Below are 23,361 nucleotides of genomic sequence, written 5' to 3' on the forward strand. Positions count from 1 at the left end.
CTGGGTTACTAGTCCAGTGATAATATCACTACGCCACCGCCTACCCTTCTAAATTTGATTCAGGAACGTCTACATGTGAATTGTACGAAACAGCTTTTTGATGAAAAGCAAAAATGCCTCCATAGTGACACAATATGCCTGCTATAAGAATCCTTCTTGCTGCCACCATTCTTTGCCAAGGCTTGCTTATACATGAAGAATGGTCATTTGGACCATGGCCATGGAACCAAGAATGATTACTGTGCACATGATAAAGACCTTCAAGAGAGAGGGGCAGGGGAAGAAAAAATCTCAAAAGTAAGAATAAGTGTCAGACTGAAAACTCCAGCAAAGAAGCTGATTGATTGCACAGTTTAACTGTGTTGATAGACTACGTTGGGATGTGCAGATATTGATTTGATATTTTTAAATTAATATTTAGATATTTCATACACCAATGTGGTTGACATGCCCTCTGAAATGGCCTAGCAAGCCATTCAGTTGTATCTAACCGCTACAAAATCAATAAAAAGGAATGAAACCGGACGGACCACCCGGCATCGACAAAGGCACCAGAAACGACAATGGCAAACCCAGCCCTATCGACCCTGCAAAGTCCTCCTTACTAACATCTGGGGGCTTGTGCCAAATTTGGGAGAGCTGTCCCACAGACTAGTCAAGCAACAGCTGACATAGTCATACTCACGGAATCATACCTTACAGACAATGTCCCAGACACTGTCATCACCATCTCCGGGTATGTCCTGTCCCACCAGCAGGACAGACCCACCAGAAGTGGCGGCACAGTGGTATACAGTAGGGAGGGAGTTGCCCTGGGAGTCCTCAACATCGACTCTGGAACCCATGAAGTCTCATGGCATCAGATCAAACATGGGCAAGGAAGCCTCCTGCTGATTACCACCTACTGCCCTCCCTCAGCTGATGAGTCAGTACTCCTCCATGTTGAACAACACTTGGAGGAAGCACTGAGGGTGGCGAGGGCACAGAATGTACTCTGGGTGGGGGACTTCAATGTCTATCACCGAGTGGCTCGGTAGCACCACTACTGACCAAGCTGGCCGAGTCCTAAAGGACATATCTGCAAGAATGGGTATGCGGCAGGTGGTGAGGGAACCAACAAGAGGGGAAAACATACTTGACCTCGTCCTCACCAATCTGCCTGCCGCAGATGCATCTGTCCATGACAGTATTGGTAGGAGTGACCACCGCACAGTCCTTGTGGAGACGAAGTCCCGCCTTCACATTGAGGATACCCTCCATCGTGTTGTATGGCACTACCACCGTGCTAAATGGGATAGATTTCGAACAGATCTAGCAATGCAAAACTGGGCATCCATGAGGCGCTGTGGGCCATCAGCAGCAGCAGAATTGTACTCAACCACAATCTGTAACCTCATGGCCTGGCATATCCCCCACTCTACCATTACCCTCAAGCCAGGAGACCAAATCTGGTTCAATGAAGAGTGCAGGAAGGCATGCCAGGAGCAGCACCAGGCATACCTCAAAATGAGGTGTCAACCTGGTGAAGCTACAACACAGGACTATCTGCGTGCCAAACTGCATAAGCGGCATGCAATAGACAGAGCTAAGCGATCCCATAACCAACGGATCAGATCTAAACTCTGCAGTCCTGCCACATCCAGCCATGAATGGTGGCGGGCAATTAAACAACTAACTGGAGGAGGTGGCTCCACAAATATCCCCATCCTCAATGATGGGGGAGCCCAGCACATCAGTGCGAAAGATAAGGCTGAAGCAGTTGCAACAATCTGCAGCCAGAAGTGCCAAGTTGATGATCCATCTCGGCCTCCTCCTGAAGTCCCCAGCATCACAGATGCCAGACTTCAGCCAATTCGATTCACTCCACGTGATACCAAGAAACGAATGAAGGCACTGGATACTACAAAGGCTATGGCCCTTGACAATGTTCTGGCAATAGCGCTGAAGCCCTGTGCTCCAGAACTTGCTGCGCCCCTAGCCAAGCTGTTCCAGTATAGCTACAACACCCGCATCCACCCTGCAGTGTGGAAAATTGTCCAGGTATGCCCTGTACACAAAAAGCAGGACAAGTCCAACCCGGCCAATTACCGCCCCATCAGCCTACTCTCAATCGTCAGTAAAGTGATGGAAGTTGTCGTCAACAGTGCTGTCAAGCGGCACTTGCTTAGCAATAACCTGCTCAGTGATGCTCAGTTTGGGTTCTGCCAGGGCCACTCAGCTCCTGAACTCATGACAGCCTTGGTTCAAACATGGACAAAAGAGCTGAACTCAAGAGGTGAGGTGAGAGTGACTGCCCTTGACATCAAAGCAGCATTTGACCGAGTATGGCATCAAGGAGCCCTAGCAAAACTAAGGTCAATGGAAATCAGGGGGAAAACCCTCCGCTGGCTGGAGTCATACCTAGCGCAAAGGAAGATGGTTGTGGTTGTTGGAGGTCAGTCATCCGAGCTCCAGGACATCACTGCAGGAGTTCCTCAGGGTAGTGTCAACCATCTTCAGCTGCTTCATCAATGACCTTCCTTCAATCATAAGGTCAGAAGTGGGGATGTTCGCTGATGATTGCACAATGTTCAGCACCATTTGAGACTCCTCAAATACTGAAGCAGTCCGTGTAGAAATGCAGCAAGACCTGGACAATATCCAGGCTTGGGCTGATAAGTGGCAAGTAACATTCACGGCACACAAGTGCCAGACAATGACCATCTCCAACAAGAGAGAATCTAACCATCTCCCCTTGACATTCTAGGGCATTACCATCGCTGAATCTCCACTATCAACATCCAAGGGGCTACCATTGACCAGAAACTGAACTGGAGTAGCCATATAAATACCGTGGCTACAAAAGCAGGTCAGAGGCTAGGAATCCTGCAGTGCTTAACTCACCTCCTGACTCCCCAAAGCCTGTCCACCATCTACAAGGTACAAGTCAGGGGTGTGATGGAATACTCTCCACTTGTCTGGATGGGTGCAGCTACAACAGCACTCAAGAAGCTCGACACCATCCAGGCCAAAGCAGCCCGCTTGATTGGCACCTGATCCACAAACATTCACTCCCTCCACCACCGATGCACAGTGGCAGCAGTGTGTACCATCTACAAGATGCACTGCAGCAATGCACCAAATCTCCTTAGACAGCACCTTTCAAACCCGTGACTTCTACCAACTAGAAGGACAAGGGCAGCATGGGAACACCACCATCTGCAAGTTCCCCTCCAAGTTACTCACCATCCTGACTTGGAACTATATTGCCGTTCCTTCACTGTCGCTGGGTCAAAATCCTGGAACTCCCTTCCTAATCGCACTGTGGGTGTACCTACCCCACATGGATGCAGCGGTTCAAGAAGGCAGCTCACCACCACCTTCTCAAGGGCAATTAGGGATGGGCAATAAATGCTGGCCTGGCCAGCGTCGCCCACATCCCGTGAATGAATAAAAAAAAACGGAATGCTCAAACAAATCAAATGTTCATTAACGATTTCGGTTAACTGTGATGGAGTTAACAGAATTGGAATGTGTGGGCTTGCATTCCTGATTCTGCACATGGCAAATCTCATCACAGCTGTGCCAATATTTGCCTTTATTTTTCTGTTAGCACTGCTATCTCAACTTTGTTTTGAGCAATAACATTCCTTAATTGTGCAGCATTTTGTTAATAGAATGGATAAGTTCCTAAAAGTAATATTCAGGCAGAACTTCACAGCTAACCTGGAAGTTAATTTTGACAGAATTGCATTTATTAACATAGCAGAGAGGAAAGTTATACAAACACAAGAAGCATCATCTACTCAAGTTTAATTTACTGTGCACTCTCTCCAATCTCAACAAACTACTATTTCCACTTCCCACATCAAACCTTATGGCTTATCAGGATGTGATTGCCAATTTACTGCTAAACTATGGAAAGTTTTGTGCTGTGACTTCATGTCCATTGGGAGCTGAACTAAAATTGCTCACACTCATTTTACGGATGAGCTTTTTAAAAAATTACTGGAGGAAACTTTCATTCCATCTGTCTGGATTTGATTTGAATACAAGGGCCAAGGTGAAAGGGCAATGTGCTAAACCACACCACCATGCAGACCTCTTGTAATATTGTTTATTGTGGTTTTAACATTTGACAGTCAAGGTCAGTTTTAACTTCATGAATATCAAATATCATGCCGTACAGAGCCAAAGAATTCTTGTTTTCATCATGCAATCATGTCGTCAGCAAGCTTTTTAGAAAAGAACAGATGAAAGATCAATTGCACGGCGAGCAGTAAATAAATTTAAAAGGTAAAGTATTACCTTGCAGTTTCTGAATTTGGATCTTGGATATTAGAACCTTTTTGATAACGCTCCTGTTGCAATAGTACTTGTCTTCCTTTCACTGTAACAGTAACCAGTGGGAATCCTTTCTGAAGTGTCCAGGTGTTCATCATGGCCTTTACGTCAAGGACATCTTTCATGAACCACTGCTACAAAATGAAAATAAGAACACTAAATTGTACCGTTTTACACTGTGTTATTTCTCTTGGGTTACTCCTGGTCATACATTGAATCTCACAACAAATTACAAGCTATACTGCCATCTTTCATTTTTCCTAGGTACTGCACATTAAATAGCTTCATACAGTCCACTTAATTCAAATTATTTGATAACTCATTCTTTTATATTAAATTCCCCCAATATTGTATTATTTGTATTGCTTAATTCAAATTATTTGGCGTCCTTTTTCTGTATCTTTGTACTGTTTTCTTGGGTAGAATTTAGTGGAGCTAGCAGAGATCCTGTTGCCAGACCGAAAAGGGGAGGGGAATCCCACGTAAGCCCTTTGGAGCCTCTCCCGGCCCAGTTCATCAGTGCTCGGGCACTTAATTGCCCAGCGCTGGGGTCCCCATCCCTTTAACAATGAGGTTCCCGCCCCCAAGAGCTGCCGGTCAATCAGAGGGCTGGCAGCTCAGCAGCATCGGCAGCGCCACCAGAAGTGGGAAACAGATTTCCCACGGAGGAGGCGCCCCCACCCCACCCCCACCCCCACAAGCTCGTAGGGAGGCTGCCTTGTTTTACTGCACCTGCCTGTGTGGGGGAGGTCCGCCACCACCCCCCCCCACCCCCCCCCACCCCCTTGCTGGTGTAATTCCAGCAGTGGCGTGAACAGGCCCTTAAGTGGCTATTAATTGGCCTCTGGGTGGGAAGGCCATCTTTTCCGCCCCCGACATAATTGCAAGGCTACAGTAAGGCGACAGGCACTCCACTCCCTGTCTTCCATCACTATTCTAAGGGTCCCCATGCCTCCCAGCTGTCTCCCAGGAGCCCATTAATTTTTGCCCCTTGTTCCTTTCACTGCTTCTTTCAGCAACATCAACACATATTTTGAATAAAGTGCTTTTCAGACTTTACTAACGTTAGTTTTCTGCTTGCACTGTCATCTTGACTTCATTATACAGAATAACATTTCCAAATTGCGCAGAACTTTGTGAATGGAATGGATACATTTCTAGAAATAATATTCAGTGATAGCTTCATGATTAACTAGGGAATGATTTTGAGAGCATTGCCTGCTTACAGCTGGGTGGCCAAAGCACAATGTGAACCCTAAAAGGGTTACTTCACTGGTTTCACTGAGCATTCGTGCACTGATCCAAATTTTCGTTCTATTTTATTGTAACAATTTCATTTTTCAAAGCTTTTGTTGTACATTTGCATTATACATAAGAACATAAGAAATAGGGGCAGAAGGTCACATCCCTCAAGCCTGCTCCACCATACAATATGATTGCCAATCTGACCATGGCCTCAATTCCACTTTTCTGCCTGTTCCCTGTAACTCTGGACTTCCCTATACTTCAAAAATCTGTCTATTTCAGCCTTAAATATAGTCAATGACTCAGCCTCCACAGCTCTCTGGGGTAGAGAATTCCAAAGATTCACAATCCTCTGAAAGACAAAATTCCTCTTCATCTCCATCTTCAACACCCCTTATTCTGAAACTGTGCCCCCTATTTCTAGATTCCCCACTGATGGGAAACACTCTCTCAGCATCTACTCTGTCAAGTTCCCCCCACTCTAGAACCTTATATATTTCAATAAGATCACCTCTCAACTTCGAACTCCAGTGAATACAGGCTCAACCTCCTCAACCTTTCCTCATCCGACAACCCTTAATCCCAGGTGTTAATCTGTTAATTGTGTGTCAATGATTTGATTATATGCAGGGGAAGGGTGTTAATTGGAGTCTTCGTTGAGCACCTATAAGCAGACACTCACTGAGACTGGTGGATGGTTTGAGTGAGAGGCTACATGTTTGTAATTTTTTTTTACTCTGTACAATAAATGTGAAAATAAGTAAATATAGGCTTCATCATTATCCTTCAATAACAAGCTTTCTGGAGTTAAACATGGTAGCAGAGAATGGTTGCCTCAAGATGAAGGTTGGAAAATAGAATTTTTTTGGATAGAAAACTAAAATCTCAAGGGCTATTGTGCAAAATATGGCAGGAAGCAAGTGCAAATTGTCAGGGTATGATTACCCTCTGGTGTTCTTGGAGTCTGAATTATATGACCAGTGGAAGAATGAAGTGGTTATGTGGACATGGGTTACATTTCTACCAAAGAGGAAACAAGGTATGGCTTTGGTGTTGTCACTTCCTACCAAAAATAAAATCAGAAGTAAACTGTTTTCTGAACTGGATGCTCGTCAATTGGATCCTGATGAAGGGTTGGATCTTCTGTTAGAATTCTTGGATGATATTTACAATAAAGATGACCTATTGAATGCATATGAGACATGGTCAAACTTTGATAGATTTTGGAAAACAGATGGTCATTCAATGGAGGAATATATCATGTTTTTCAACAGACTGTATAAAAGATTGAGGAAATTCAACTTGGAGATCCCTAGTTCAGTGCTAGCTTTTAAATTGCTAGATTGTGCTAGGGTGTTGCATTTAGACAGGCTCCTGGTTCTAACTGGGGTTTGGTTCTTGGACAAATACTCCCTGTTAGATCAGATGTCTGCTGTCTTAAAAAAATTCCTACGGAAACAGTCATTTCCTGCAGTCGTGGTAGAACAAGCAGGGCACTCTGCGGTGACACAAAGAATGGAGGACTCAATGTTTACTAGATTTTAAAATAATCTGGATACTGGAAGCTGGTCTAAGTACAATGTAAGAGTTAAAGACAGGAGGAATGAGATGAAAGCACCTTTAGCAAGTCTGAATATCCCAGTGGAAGACAGAATTGGAATAGCAATCATAGGTGAATGAATCTCAGGAATGCCCAAGGAACAGTTAATAGGTGCTTTAGATGTGACTCAAAGAATCATTATGCAATGAACTGCCCTAACTGGAGAGGCAGAGTCCTTGAGATAACACACAACAGAGAATTCTGAGGCAGAAGAGGAAGATACAGATGGATCCAAACATGAATAAAAGAGCTGAACACCAGAGATGAGGTGAGTGTGACTGCCCTTGACATCAAGGCAGCATTTGACCAAATATGGCATCCAAGGAGCCCTAGCAAAACTGGAATCAATGGGAATCAGGGGGAAAACGCTCTGCTGATCTAACACAAAGGAAAATGGTTGTGGTTGCTGGAGGTCAATCATCTCAGCTCCAGGACATCACTGCAGGAGTTCCTTAGGATCGTGCCCTAGGCCCAACCATCTTCAGCTGCTTCATCAATGACCTTCCTTAAATCATAACATCAGAAGTGGGGATGTTCGCTGATGATTGCACAATGTTCAGCACCATTCCTGACTCCTCAGATACTGAAGCAGTCTGTGTAGAAATGCAACAAGACCTGGTAAATATCCAGGCTTGGGCTGATAAGTGGCAAGTAACATTTTTGTCACACAAGTGCCAGGTAATGACCATCTCCAAAAAGAGAGAATCTAACTATCTCCCCTTGACATTCAATGGCACTACAATTGCTGAATTCCCTACTATCAACATCCTGGGGGTTACCATTGACCAGAAACTGAACTTGAATAGCCATATAAATATTGTGGCTACAAGGGCAGGTCAAAGGCTAAGACTCCTGTGCTGAGCAACTCATCTCCTGAATCCCCAAAGCCTGTCCGCCATCTACAAGGCACAAGTCAGGAGTGTGTTAGAATACTCTCCCCTTGTCTGGATGGGTGCAGCTCCAACAACACAAGACGTTCAACACCATCCAGGACAAGCTTGATTGGAACCCCATCCATAAATATTCACTCCCTCCACCAACACAATGGAAGCAGCGTGCACCATCTACAAGATGCACTGCAGCAATGTACCAAGGCTTCTTAGAGTGCACCTTCCAAACCCGTGACCTCTACCACCTAGAAGGACAATGGCAGCAAATGCTTGGGAACACCACCTGCAAGTTCCCCTCCAAGCCACACCATCTGACTTGGAACTATATCGCTATTCCTTCACTGTTGCTGGGTCAAAATCCTGGAACTCTCTTCCTAACAGCACTGTGGGTGTACCACTCCTCTTAGGCAGTCCCTTGGGAATGAGTATGATTTTTTTCCACTCTAGGGTTGTTGGTCCTTAGGTGACATCGTCCAATTCTGCCACAAGTGGGGCAGGTGGTGTTAGGTGAGGTGTGAGTGGGATGCTCGAATTTCCAAATGCTCCTTCTGCTGTTTGCACTTGTTTGCTACCTAGACATGTCGACGTTGTTTGAACTGGCTGGCACCTTCGTGGATGCTTCTCCATTTTGAGTGGTCTTGGGCAAGAGATTCGCACGAATCAATGGAGATGTCACATTTTTTCAGGGAGGCTTTAAGTACATCCTTGTAGTGTTTCTTCTGCTCTCCTGGTAACCTCTTGCCGTGATGGAGCTCAGAGTAGAAAGCTTGTTTTGGGAGTTTTGTGACACACCACATGGACTGCAGTGGTTGAAGAAGGCAGCTCACCACCACCTTCTCCAGGCAATTAGAGATGGGCAATGCCAGTGATGCTCACATCCCAGTAATGAAGTAAAAAAACAAAAACATTTTTACTATATGAGGATACCCAGACCTCTCTGTACTACAGTATTCTGTGGTCACCCCCAATTTAAATAAGATTTTGTGTTTCTATTCTTCCTGCTGCTCCTGCCTGTAGCTGCTGCTAGGAGATCTGCTGTCATGGTATATCATGCTCATCTATCTTACGCCATTCTCACACATCTGCTGTAGCTCGTCTGCAACCGCACTGACACCCATCATCCAACTACGTCTAGGTTGACTCCTCTTTCTGTTGCCCTCCATTTGACCATCTAGAAGAGATCGCTGTAGCTTTTCAGCTCTGATCAAATCGCCAAAATACTGACATTTTCTTTTCTGCATGTCACTTCTTATTAGAGTCCTTTTTGCACTTGCAATTTCATACACCTCTTCATTTTCTCTTATGGTCTGTAAGGAATGTTAAGCATACATCTTATCATCCACATTTCAATGAACTCTACTTTCTTCCACGGATCTTTACTTATAGTCCAGGTTTCCGAGGCATACGAGAAAATGAATAGAATGTAGTATCTTACAAAGCTTGAGCTTTCTTGTTAACACCTCCTTCATCTTCACAAAATTACTTCTGGCTATCTCTATCCTTCTTCTGACTTTGTTATCACATCTACCATCTTCCGTTATCATTTGTCCTAAATAGACAAACTTATCTATTTGTTCCAGTGTGACACTATCCACTTCAATCTTCACTCTGGTTTCTTCTAATGTATTCCTTCTAACTACCATTGCTTTTGTCCTTTTGGTGTTCATACTCAATCTATATTCTAAACTTTTAGATTTTAAGAATTGCTGAAAATAGAGACATGTTGTCAAAGCTTTTTGTCTTGCACTCATCAGGACAGTCGCAAGAATAACCAATGTAAGGGGAAACCAACAACTTATACTGCATGAGAAGAGAGTGCTGATTGGTTGTCAAGTGAATTCTGGTTGGTAGAGGCATTGCCATGGCGAATGCACCAGTTTATGGTGACTGACAGTTAACTGCCAAGCTTTGATTGAAATTTAAACCAGGCAGCTAGACTTTGGTCAAGACATTGCCCTGAGGAATGAACCAGTAAATGGCTGTCACTTATTTTGTTCAGCTGAAACAAGCGCAATGTTTGTACGTATTCTGCCCACAAAGAACAGGGCCCTGTGTATTCATATATGTAGCTTCCAGTACATGCAAATGCGCAACACTGCAAGCCCTACTGACAATCTTAAATTGGTTGTCAGCATAATTCTTACCACACTGGATTATTTAGCAAATTTTATCCAATCGCAGAATCACACCTAATGTTGGATACTGTGTTTTGAGTTTTGCAAGCATGGGCTGGTTGGGTACTGCCCATACAGCCTTATTGTACTCCTCGCTTCATTTGAAACCGATCTGATTGTCCATCTTCTAATCTGATGCTCACTATTTGGTCCCAAGATAGTCTCTGGATGAATCTCACATCTTTACTGTCAATGTCACATTTCAGCAACACATCTATTAGCTTTTGGTGATAAACATGATCGAATGCTTTTTCATAATCTATATGTAAGTGTTCTTGTTTACTTTTAGATATTATCAAAGATTGTTCTTGGGTCAAATTCCTTCTGTTGTTTCTACTCCAGGTCTAAATCCAGACTGTTTTACTAATTTCAGCTTCAAATGTGTATTTATTTATTTATATTATGATTTTCAAGATCACTTTAAGATGACTCATTAAGCTTATAGTTCTAAACTGAGTCTTCCTATTCTTCCTACCTTACATTGTCCCACATTGTACCCCATCTTCCAAATTTTTGCCCTCTCATTTTAACCTATCTATATCCCTTTGCAGACTCTGTTTCCTCCTCACAATTTGCTTTCCTACCTATCTTTGTATTATCACCAGATTTGGCTACAATACACTCAGTACCTTCATCTAAGTCATGAATGTAGATTGTAAATAGTTGAGGCCCAGCACAGATCTCTGTGGCACCCCACTAGTTACAGTTTACCAAGCTGAAAATGACTGTTTTCTGTTAGTCAATCCTCTATCCATGCTAATATATTACCCCAAACACCATGAGCTCTTATCTTGTGCAGTAACCTTTTTATGTGGCATCTTATTGAATGTCTTTTGGAAATCCAAATACACTATATTTACTGGTTTCCTTTTATCCACCTTGCTCATTATATCCTCAAAGAATTCTAACAGATTTGTCAAATATGATTTCCCTTTTTGCAAAACTATGTTGACTCTGTATTATGATTTTCTAAATATCCTGCTAATACTTCCTTAATAATGGATTCCAGCATTTTCCCAATGACAAATGTTGGGCTAACTGGCCTATAGTTTTGGGCTTTGTCTCTCTCTTCTTGAATAGCAGCGTTACATTCGCAGTTTTCCCATCCACTGGGACCTTTCCAGAATTTAGGCAATTTTGGACAATTACAACCAATGCATCCACTAATTCTGAAACTTCTTTTAAGGTCGTAGGATGCAGGCCATCTGGTCCAGGGGACTTGTCAGCTTTTAGTCCCTAACGTTTGCCTAGTACTTTTTCTCGCGTGATAATTGTTTTCAGTTCCTCCCTCCCTTTTGCTGTCTTCTATCATGAAGACAGATACAAAAAATTTGTTCAAAGTCTTTGCCATTTCCTTGTTTTCCATTATTAATTCCTGCGTCTCATCCTCTAAGGGGCCAATGTTTATTTTAGCTATCCTCTTCCTTGCTTACTTGTAAAAGCTCGTACTGTCTGTTTTTTTAAATTTCTTGCTAGATTACTCTCATAATCTATTTTCACCCTCTATTTTTCAGTCATCCTTTGCTAGTTTCTAAAATTTTCCCAATCTTCTGGTATAACACTAATCTTTGCAACAATGTATGGCTTTTCTTTCAATTTGATACTATCCTTAACTTCCTCAGTTATCCATGGTTTATCCTTTTTTGAGGAGTCTTTCTTTCACAATGGAATACATCTTTGTTGAGAATTATGAAATAGCTCCTTAAATGTCTGCTTAAGTACCATCTTACCTTTTAATCTATTTTCCCAGTCCACTCTAGCTAACTCTGTCTTCATACTTTTGTAATTGTCTTTATTTAAGATGCTAGTTTCAGACCCAAGTTTCTCATCCTCAAACTGAATGTGAAATTATCATGTTATGATCACTCTTCCCTAGTGAATCCTTTACTATAAGATCATAAATTAATGCAGTCTCATTACACTTACCTGATCTAAAACAGCCTGTTCCCTGGCTGGTTCCACACGTACTGTTCTAAGAAACTGTCCCGAATACACTATGAACTCGACCTCAAGACTACCTTTGTCAATTTGATCTGTCCAATCTGTATTAAGATTTATTTCCCCCACAATAATTGCAGCACCTTTCTTACAAGCCCCCAGTTATTTCTTGATTTATACTCTGTCCTGCTGTGTAGCTACTGTTAGGGGGCCTGTAGGCTACTCCCGCCAGTGACTTCTTTCACTTGCTATTTCTTATCTCCACCCAAACTGATTTTACATATTGATCTTCTGAGCCAGGATCATTCTCATTACTGTGCTGATTTCATCCTTTATTAACAGAGCTGTGCCACTTCTTTTTCCTTTCTGCCTATCCTTCTGAAATGTCAAGCACTCCTGAATATTCAAGAAGAGAGTGGCATAGTGGCAATGTCACTGAACTAGTAATTCAGAGGCCCAGGTTAATTCCCTGGGGACAGGGGTTCAAATCTCACCAAGGCAGCTGGTGGGATATGAATTCAATTAATTAATAAAAACTATCAATTGTCAGGAAAACCCCATCTGGTTCACTGATGTCCTTTAGGAAATGAAATCTTCCGTCCTTACATGGTCTGGCCTACATGTGACTCCAGACCCACAGCAATGTGGTTGACTCTTAACTGCCCTCTGAAATGGCCGAGCAAGCCAGTCAGTTGTCAAGGGCAATTAGGGATGGGCAACAAATGCTGGCCTTGCCAGTGACACCCACATCCCATGAAATAATATTGAAAAAATCAGTTCCCAGCTTGGTCACCTTACAATTACATCTCTAATGGCTAATGGATCATACCCATTTATTTCTATTTGAACCATCAATTCATCTATCTTGTTACAAATGCGGCATGCATTCGGATAAAGAGCCTTTCATTTTGACTTTTTGCCATTTTATGTTCCCCACACTGATCCTATTTGCTACTGCACAGTTTATTCTGTCTCTCAGAATAGATTCCAATAATTTGGCCACTACTGAGGTTAGACTGACTGGTCTGTAGTTATTCGGTCAATTTCTTGCTCCCTTTTTAAACAGAGGTGCAACGCTAGCAGTTCTCCAATCCTCCGGCACCAGACTTGTATCCAGTGAGGACTGGAAAAGGATGGTCAGATCTTCTGCTATTTCCCCTCTTGCTTCTTTTAACAGCCTGGGATACATTTCATCCTGGTGAATAATCAATTTTCAAGGATGCTAATCCCATTAATACTTCCTCTCTCCCTATGTTTATCACATCCAATACTTCACACCCTTCTTCCTTAACTACAATATCTGCATCATCGTCCTCTTTTGTGAATACAGATGCAAAGTATTCATCAAGAACAATACCAACATCTTCGCCCCTACACATAGGTTACCTTTTTGGTCTTTTACAGGCCCGATTCTCTCTAAAACATCTTTGGGTTCACCTTGATTTTGCTTGCCAATATTCGTTCTCTTTGCTTTCCTAATTTCCTTTTTGATTTCACCCCTCCACTTTCTATACTTCTCTCGGCTTTCTGTAGTATGGAGTTCTCGGTGTTGGACATAAGCTTTCCTTTTCTGCCTTATCTTACCCTGTAAGCTCCTTGACATCCACGGGGCTCTAGATTTGGCCATCTCACCCTTTTTCTTTGTGGGAAAATGTTTACTCTGAACCCCTTGAAACTCCCTTTTGAATGCCTCCCACTACTCTGACACTTATTTACCTTCAAGTAGCTGTTTCCAGTCCACTTTCGGTAAATCACTCCTCAGCTTAGTAAAATTGGCCTTGCCCCAATTGAGAACTCTAACTCCTGTTCTATCTCTCTCCTTTTCCATAATTATGTTAAAACTGACTAAATTATGATCACTACTACCAAAATGCTCTCCCAGTGCCACTCCTTTCACCTGCCCATCTTCATTTCCTAAAACTGAGTCCAAAACTGTGCCCTCTTGTTGGTCTTGCTACATACTGACCAAAAAGATTCTCCTGAATGCACCTCAAGAATTCTGCTCCCTCAATTCCTTTCACACTAAAACTATCCCAGTTAATATTGGGGTAGTTAAAATCCCCTACTATTAATGCCCTACTGTTCTTGCACTTCTGAGAAATTTACCTACATATCAGCTCTTCTAGCTCTGTCTGACTGTTTGGGGGTCCATAATACACTCCCAGCAGGGTCCCTTTTTTGTTCCTTAGCTCAATCCATATGGCCCCATTTGATGAACCTTCCAACACATCATCCTTCCTCACAGCTATAATAGTTTCTTTGACCAAAATTGCCACTCCCCCTCCTTTCTTATCCCCCTCCCTATCATGTCTGAAAACCCTGTAACCAGGAACATTGAGCTGCCATTCCTGTGCCTCCTTAAGACAATATTTCTGTAATAGCTATGATATCATACTGCCATGTGCCCTCAGCTCATCCGCTTTATTTGCTACACTCCTTGCATTGAAATAGATACCCTTGATTACTGCCAAACTCTTTTTTATATTTTCTAGTCTTCGTTTCCTCTGTCTTCCAGACTCATCCATTAATTTTCTGCCTTCCATTTTCATTTCTGATTCTGTCCCAACTGAGTCTATCGTCAGGTTCCCATCCCCCTGCCAAACTAGTTTAAACCCTCCCCAACAACACTAGCAAAATGCCCTGCAAGGAAATCTGTACCGGCTCTGTTCAGGTACAACCTGTCTCACCTGTACAGGTCCCATCACCCACAGAGCTGGTCCCAATGTCCCAGGAATCTAAAGTCCTCCCTCCTGCACCATCTTTCCTGCCACGCATTCATCTGTCTTATCCTTCTATTTCTATACTCACTTGCATGTGGCACTGGGAATAATCCAGAGATTACTACTTTTGAGGTCCTGCTTGCTAATTTCTTACCTAGCTCCCTAAATTCTGATTGCAGGACCACATCCCTCTTTCTACCTATGTTGTTGGTTCCGATATGGACCACGACTGCTGGCTGTTCACCCTCCCCCTTCAGGATGCTCAGCAGCCGCTCGGTGACATCCTTGACTCTGGCACCAGGGAGGCAACACACCATCCTGGATTCACATCTGCAGCCACAGAATCGCCTGTCTGTTCCCCTGACTATTGAATCACCTATCAGTGTGGCTCTCCAGTTTTCCCTGTACCCTCCTGTGCAGCTGAGCCACCTGTGGTGCCATGGACTTGGCTCTGGCTGCACTCCCCAGTTGAACCATCACTCTCATCAGTATTCAGAACTGAATACCTGTTGGAGAGTGAGATGCACTCAGGGATCTCCTGCACTACCTGCCTGTTTATTTTTGACTGCCTGGCAGTTACCCATTCCCTATCTTCCTCCATACTCTCAAGCTGTGGGGTGACCACATCTATAAACATGCTATCTACATAGCTCTCATCCTCATGAATGCACCGCAGTGTCACCAGCTGCTGCTCAAGTTCCAAAACCTGGAGCTCAAGCTGCTGCAATTGGTGACACTTTCTGCACAAATGGCTCTCCAGGATACATGAAACATCCTGGAGCTCCCACATAGCACAGGAGGTTCATTCAATGGGTGTAAGCAGCCCTGCCATGCCTCGAATTATTTATTTACTGCGCTAAAAATTGGAAGTTAAATAGACACAAAAGAAAGCTTATAAATAGAACGAACAAACTGGTAACCACCTACCGACTACTAGTATTTTAGCTTCTACTTAATAGATAGATTTAAATTAACGCTGAGTCGAAGTTCCTTGAACTGCAGACACTTACTGCAGATGTGATTGTTGTGGATCAGATTGATGTCCATGGTGTAAATGCTACAGCTGCAACACATCACCTGTCCTGCCATCTCTATTTTATTTTATGTAACTTTTAAAGTTTTGATATCTCACTCAATTTTCTATTTATAGCTTTTAATCTAGGTAATAACTTTGTTTAATTTATTAAATTTAGTTATATACTTTAGGTCTTTACTGTAACTTAGCCCACAGTTCTAATTTAACCCTATTTAGTTTACTTTATTTTTTATATATCAGTGACAACATGGTTCAGCATGAAGAATCTGTAAAAAGGCAGATTTCTCATGAATCTGATCCCAGTGGTGGCTGGGAGTACAGATATGTTTTCTAAAAATGTATTTTTGGTTTGGTTAACTTGGTGTCTGACATGCACAGAAACCCTTCCCAAGGTGCTGAGAATTTGTTTAACTGATACTAAGTGCACACTTGCTCCCCATAGTTATGAATTACTGATTCCTATTCAGCAACTCTAAATGAAAAAACATGTGTGGATGATAGGTGAGCACAGAATCAGGATAGGCAATGGTCATACTGCCTCCTGGCCAGGGTAAAATAAGCTGCGAAGACCCATGGCCATGAATAATGACCATTCAGGAGTGATACTGGAGGGCCAACAGCACCTGGAGAAGAGTTGTCCAAGTAAGACACTACCTCCAGAGATGAGAGCGCAAGAAAATTGGGAGAAATAATATTTAAAAATAAGAGTTAAACATAAATTATAATGATATACAAAATATTTTGATGGAAGATGTAATGAATAAGTACAATTGCCCTAAAAATTCACATTGGGAGTGACTAATTTGGAGCACTCATGGAGTACAGGAGAAATTACAGTCTCCTCAATATAGTTTACTGCCAGCACATAACAAGCTATGCATTGGTAGGGGGGTGGGGGTGTGCTGCTATCAAGATATGCTAATAAGCTTGAATTATTAGCAGGTTGTTTCTTCATTAACCGTATTAGGGTGTTGCTGTTAAAGAGGCAACGTCTTTATCAGGCACCATGCGCATTAGGGTCTCTTCGGTCAGCATATGACAATTTGTAAATTACTAATTTGGTTTTATCTTTATGCAACCTACTGAAGTTTTCTCACCCTTGGGTGATTGAGACAACCTTACCCTGTTCTAAATTACATGAAACAATAACATATCAAAGTTAGCAGTCATATTTGGTCAAAAGGTACCAGATCCCATCAAAGAGGTAGTTCCTTGTGGTGTTTTTATTCAATGGTAAAATTGTCTCGATTATTTGTGGTGGTGGTTAGGATTTCATCTCAGAAAAAAAAGGTCTGTTCTCTAAGAAATTGGAGCACACTAAATGATTTGAATGCTGGGAAGCTCAATATTTAGGCACAAGAAATGTAGATTAACAAAGTACATCAGGAAATACACTGAATAACACATCTAGAAATAAAAAAAATTTCAAATGTATTTTACTGTCAGCCATAAAATTCAGACCTTTCAGCAACCAATTATATTTCAAAACTTCAACTCAGATTACTTTCTGAAGGAAAATCATCATGCAAATAACACAATCAATTTGGTTTTTTAAAAAATTGTTATCCTACCGAACCAGGAGGTAGCTCTGGATTTCTTAAGCAAAATTCTTGTGCGTTTAGCCTGCTTCCATGTGTATCATCTGACGGGCAAATCTAAAAAAAGAAAATACTGGGTTTCCTTTTAGTTAATGGCTTAAATGTGGATGTACTTAAAGGATAAGAGAATTAAATAATCTTAAATATAACATTGCCCTCATGTTTCAATCCTCGTAAAAACTGGCCTGTATCCTAACTCGCACCAGTCCTGTTTACCCATCATCTTATGCTCACTGATCTACATTGGTTCCCACTCTGCCGATGCCTTGATTTTAACATTCTCATCCTGAGGTTTAAATCCTTCCATGGTCTTGCCCCTTCCTATTCTCTCCTACCTTCTCCAACTCTACAACTCTGAGAAGCCTACAATCCACCAACTCTGGCCTCTTGTACATTGCCCACTTACTTCACCTGCACCACTGGTCACTGTCCGTTTAGCCATCTAGGCCCTAAGCTCCAGTATTCCCTTCTTAAATATCGCTCCCTCTCCACTTCCTCCTCCTTTAAGACACTGCATGAAACTTACTTCTTTGACCAAGCTTTTAGTTGCTTGTCCTAATATCTCCTCCTTCCATAGAACAAGTAAAATTTCTCTCTACTTAGGGCTGAATTTTTCCAGCCAGGTGGCAAGCTTCAAAAGCAGTGCAGCACACGCGGAAGAAGTGCGCTGCGGAGCTGCCACATTATTAGCGCGGTGGCTCATTTACATGGTCGGGACAGTCGGCCTGCCCCAATGACGTGGAGGGGGCAGGTGCTCTGTCCCTGGCAACGGCATCTGGCGCCACTGCACAAGCGCCGGAACCATTTTTAAAGGGCTTCCAGCACTTCAGGTTAATTTAAATTTTTAAAGTAACAGGACCTGAAATAGAACATAGAACATAGAACATACAGCACAGAACAGGCCCTTCGGCCCACAATGTTGTGCCGATCCTTTGTCCTCTGTCAAGGACAATTTAATCTATACCCCATCATTCTCCTTTATCCATATACCTATCCAAAAGCCTTTTGAAAGTCCCTAAAGTTTCTGACTCAACAACTTCCCCGGAAATATTGAAATTAAAACTTTACTAAAAGTTTCAGTCCCCTCTCCCACACCCCAGTGAGTAAATAGTTTATTAGGTGCCCTCTTCCCCCCCCCCACCCCCTCAAAAAAACTGACATTACAATCCCGACCTTCCCCACCACCCCCCCAAAGTTTATTAACTCTGGCCTTTACCCCTTCCCACCAGCCCCTAGACCAATTGGGAGGATTTCACCCCACTCCCACCCTTCCACCCTGAAAACTTAACTCCTCCACCCTCCCCACGAGTACTCTGCCTCAGATCTCCGAATGGAGATCTGGCAATCGCCCGGAAAATAGCAGCGGGACGGCCAACGCGACAAGGTAAGTATTTATTCATTCATTAAAATAAATTTACATATTTAAACGAAGTTGCCGTTGCCGAGCGGCAGGGGGCCACCATGAGGCCTCGCCACTGGTAATCTTGGGCGGGGCCTTCCCGGTGTCGAGGCACGGGGCGGGCCTCTCCCGGAGGTATCTTCCGGGCACCCCCGCCATGACCCCCGACATCAGTGGGGCTGGTATAATCCAGCCCTGAATCTCCTGTGGGTAGTTCTGCAAAAATACTCATTGATCCCCACGTAATCAAGCAAAAGTCCAAATAATTCATCCATGTTACCTTGACACTTGCCTCTCTACTGTTATTGATAAAGTCAATCATCAGATATTTATCCAGTTAAGCAACATGGCCTCAATTGTTTTACTGAGCATTTGTTCCAATAATCCTTTGTTGTGGGAAGAAAGTTTCTTCCAAACTCTGGTCTCACTCAAGGCTGGTTAATTTTAAGCCTGTGTCCTCTAGTCCTGTATTCCTAATCCAACCCAGTACTGCAATGTAACTGAAAAACTTTGATACCCAAAATAGGATTCACTCTATCTAAATAAATTGCTTTAATTCACAGCAGAAACTTTGATTCAGGTGATTTTTTTTTTTACATATCCTTTAAAAGGAAGTAAGTGATTAAATAAAATGACTCCACTTCAAATTAATTTTCTGGGGAGCTCAGTAGTGGAGTGGATTAGCATGTAGCCCTTACAACTCAAGGATCTGAGTTTCAAACCACAAAGACTGATCAAATTAAAATTCCCTTTTTCTCTTTCTCTCTGGTAGTTAGGTTTCTGTGTAAAATGAGTCTCATGAATCTTAACTCAGTGTCTGGGACACAGCACAAAACTGTACATTATTCATGGACAAAGAAAATCAAAAATCTCTCGCAGCTATTTTTAAAAATCTTTCACTGGATGGGAGTGTCGCTGGCTAGGCCAGCATTTATTGCCCATCCCTAATTTCCCAGGGAGAAGGTGGTGATGAGCTGCTTTTTTGAACCGCTGCAGTCCATATGGTGTAGGTACAGCCACAGTGCCGTTAGGAAGGGAATTCGAGGATTCTGACCCAGTGACAGTGTAGGGATAATAAGGGAAATAGAACAATTCCCACTGATGCAATGGAGGAGGCGGTAGCGGGGTGGGGTGAGGGCAGGGGAGTGGGTGGTTGAGCACAAGGGTGTCTCTTCTGTAATTAGAATTAAGGTGCATTTTTTCAATAGAGAAATTTTACTCTGCATCTGGCTGTGGTTTACCTGCTGTAAGGATCCTTAATGCTATTTTATACGGAGATTTAGCTTTCCTTTCATACATCTTGATGTCACTAACTTGGATAAAGATAAAAGTAAATTTAAAATATATCAACTCGCTCACAGATTGCCAGCACATTTTCGGCTGTGACCTTCCTATTCAGAAGATAGCAAGCAGAGAATCTAACTTTCTCACAGAGGAAAAAATCAGAAGGCAAGGCATGATGGTGCCATGCTACTAACAACACTGGCCAACACATGCCAGCAGGCCACTTAGTGAAAGAACAGTGAGTAGTGCAAGAGATAAAGTAAGCCGAAAAGGCACATCAAAAATGACTAATATTTTGTGAAAAACATTCAAAACTAATGTTCAAAAAATGTATTACAATATATTTTGTTAATTTACACCAATTTATCTCTCCCTACCATTCACCAATTACTATTTAGCATCTTTGACCCATGAAGAAAAGTGGCATACAGGAATGATCATAAATACCCTCAATAATTTTACTCAGTCAAAAGGCGAAGAGTATAAAACAGTTTACATGAATAATCAGTGCTATATTAACAAAAATAATTTTACATATCAAAACACTTGAGCTTACATTAGTCAGACTGTTCCATAAATCCTCATTTTTTGCATTTCCATAACTATGGCGTTGTAGATAGCGAATAATGCCAGATTTAAAAACATCTTCCGTCAGGTAGTCCATAAGCATGTTCAGAATGCAAGCTCCCTGCAATTCAGACCAGCCAAATATTATACCCTTAATCTACTGCATTTCAACATTACTGCATTGTCAGATAGTGCAAAATGTTCAATAAATCTTGCATGGAAATACCATACTTTGCATACATTGTAAACATATTTATGTCAAGTTGTGACATTAGTGCAGTGTTATCAAGCCCCATTAATTCCTAGTTCCTCATGTAAATCACCAAGTTTAATTCTTTTATCACAATGTAAATTTTTACAATTAGGCTAAAAACTTACTTTAAAAAAAACTGAGAATTTTAATAGGTTCACATTAGCTATCCATTAGACAGACTGAAATTAGTACAGGTTGAGTCAAGTCTGCTATCCATATTGTATTTATTTACAGAAGGATGTAAACATTCACAGAACATTTCCTTCATCCCGATCTACTATTTCCAGCCTATTACTAACTCATGGCACAAGGTCACCTCCAACTGCATTTGCTCTCATTTTTGCTGATTATCTCTTGAGCAGAACCTTATCAAATGCCTTCTGGAAGTAGATATAGACAACATCCCCAGACATTCCTCCCTATCCACCATATGAGTGACCTCCTCAACAAATGCAACTAGATTAGTTAGCTGTGACCTATACTTCTCAAATCCATGCTGATTCTCTTTGGTCAGCTCATACATGTCAAAGTGCTCATTCACTCTGTCTCTCAGAACAGGATCCAGTGACTTCCCCACAACAGGAGTTAAACTGACTGGTCTCTAGTTGCCTGGTTGCTCCCTACTCCCGTGTTCTTAAACAATGCAGTGGCATTTCTATTCCAAAAGGCACATTTCTTGAATTGAGGGAGCTTTAGAAAATGAGAACCAACACATCTGCATCAACATCCTGGGGGTTACCATTGACCAGAAACTTAACTGGACGGGCCACTTAAATACTGTAGCTACAACAACAGGTCAAAGGCTGACAATTCTGTGCCGAGTAACCAAAGCCTGTCCACCATCTACAAGGCACAAGTCAGCAGTGTGATGGAATACTCTCCACTTGCCTGGATGAATGCAGCCTCAACAATACTCAAGAAGCTCGACACCCTCCAAGACAAAGTAACCCACGTGATCAACATTCACTCCCTCCATCATTGACACACAATGGCAGCAGTGTGTATCATCTACAAGATGCACTGCATCAACTCGCCAAGGGTCCTGTGACAGCACCATCCAAACCTGTGACCTCTACCACCTAGAAGAACAAGGGCAGGAGACGCATGGGAACACCATCACCTGCAAGTTCCCTTCCAAGTCACACACCATCCTGACTTGGAACTAGATCACCGTTCCTTCACTGTCGCTGGGTCAAAGATCTGGAACTCCCTTCCTAACAGCACTGTTGGTGTACCTACACCAGATGGACTGCAGCTCACCACCACCTGCTCAAGGGCAATTAGGGATGTGCAACAAATGATGGCCTTGCTAGCAATGCCCACATCCCATGAAAGAATAAAAAAACCTCATCTATTACTTCTAATACTCTGGAGTTGAAACCATTAAGAGTTTTTTTTCTCGCTTAACTCCGATTATTTTCTCCATTGCCATTATTTTAATATGCTAAATCCCTCCCCAATTGCTATTCAATACCACATGAATCTTGTAGCAAATCATTCATTCTCAAATAAACGTGATAGAGTAGAGCTTCCTCCCACAACATAAAAAAAATCAAGTAATGAGTTACACAATGACTTTGTTTCTGTCTCTCTGCTGAAGTTGCAACTTGTTTGAAAGCAACCATAGGTTAATCTCTTATCTATTTACCTTCTCATAAGAAACATCGTCAAACATTTCCTGGATCTGTGCAGGGTTTTCCACTGGAGTTGATACTGGATGTGAAGAATTGAAGGCATCTACTTCCATTGCACTGAAACATTTGCCCAAGAAGAATTCTTCCTATGAGAAAAATAAGGATTTAGACATTTGTTTTGGAATTTCACATTCACATTTTACCAACAACTCTGTACAAATGGTGATGAGTAGTCTGTTCTTCAAGCAAAACTGAACAAATGTCTGAAGCCACTAGTGGGTTAACAGTTAATGCACAGTGTTGGACTGTTTGAGGTTTAGATGCTGCTGTACTTATAGTTTCCTTTCTCAGGCACTGAGCATAATTTTTGGCAAACCCTGATAGGAAGAAATAAAATCAGGGCAAAGTTGCCTCTGACAGTGTTCCCAGTGCTTCTTACAGCCAGTTACAGGAATCAGTGGCAGAGGCATGAGAGGTCATGCATTCATCCTCTTGCCTACAGAAGTATCAAACCAAAAGGTTGAAGAAGAGGCCATGACAAAAATGTCGTAACCTTGTGGACTGAATTTTTCCAGCACACCGCCAAGCTTCAAAAGCAGCAGGGCACACGCGCAAGATTTACTCCACTGAGCCGCCGCGGTATTTACATGGTCGAGGACGGACCGCCACCTTCCCCCCCCCCACCTTCCCCCCGATGGCA

At 42.5% G+C, this 23,361-nt stretch overlaps 1 protein-coding gene across 5 annotated transcripts in view; it reads right to left on the bottom strand.

Annotated features, from left to right (window-relative positions):
• Positions 1–23,361, bottom strand: part of LOC137369100 (endoplasmic reticulum aminopeptidase 1-like) — a 171,501-nt gene that overhangs the window by 56,527 nt on the left and 91,613 nt on the right. For all 5 annotated transcript variants that reach the window (XM_068029747.1, XM_068029748.1, XM_068029749.1 and 2 more), the window contains exons 8-11: positions 22,676–22,807; positions 20,764–20,895; positions 17,498–17,581; positions 4,288–4,457 (exon numbers count right to left, since the gene is read on the bottom strand). In XM_068029747.1, the coding sequence (XP_067885848.1) occupies positions 4,288–4,457; positions 17,498–17,581; positions 20,764–20,895; positions 22,676–22,807 (518 nt within the window). The remainder of the gene's footprint in view (positions 1–4,287; positions 4,458–17,497; positions 17,582–20,763; positions 20,896–22,675; positions 22,808–23,361) is intronic.

This window comes from Heterodontus francisci, chromosome 4 (genome assembly GCF_036365525.1).
Source record: "Heterodontus francisci isolate sHetFra1 chromosome 4, sHetFra1.hap1, whole genome shotgun sequence".
Lineage (NCBI taxonomy): Eukaryota > Metazoa > Chordata > Chondrichthyes > Heterodontiformes > Heterodontidae > Heterodontus > Heterodontus francisci.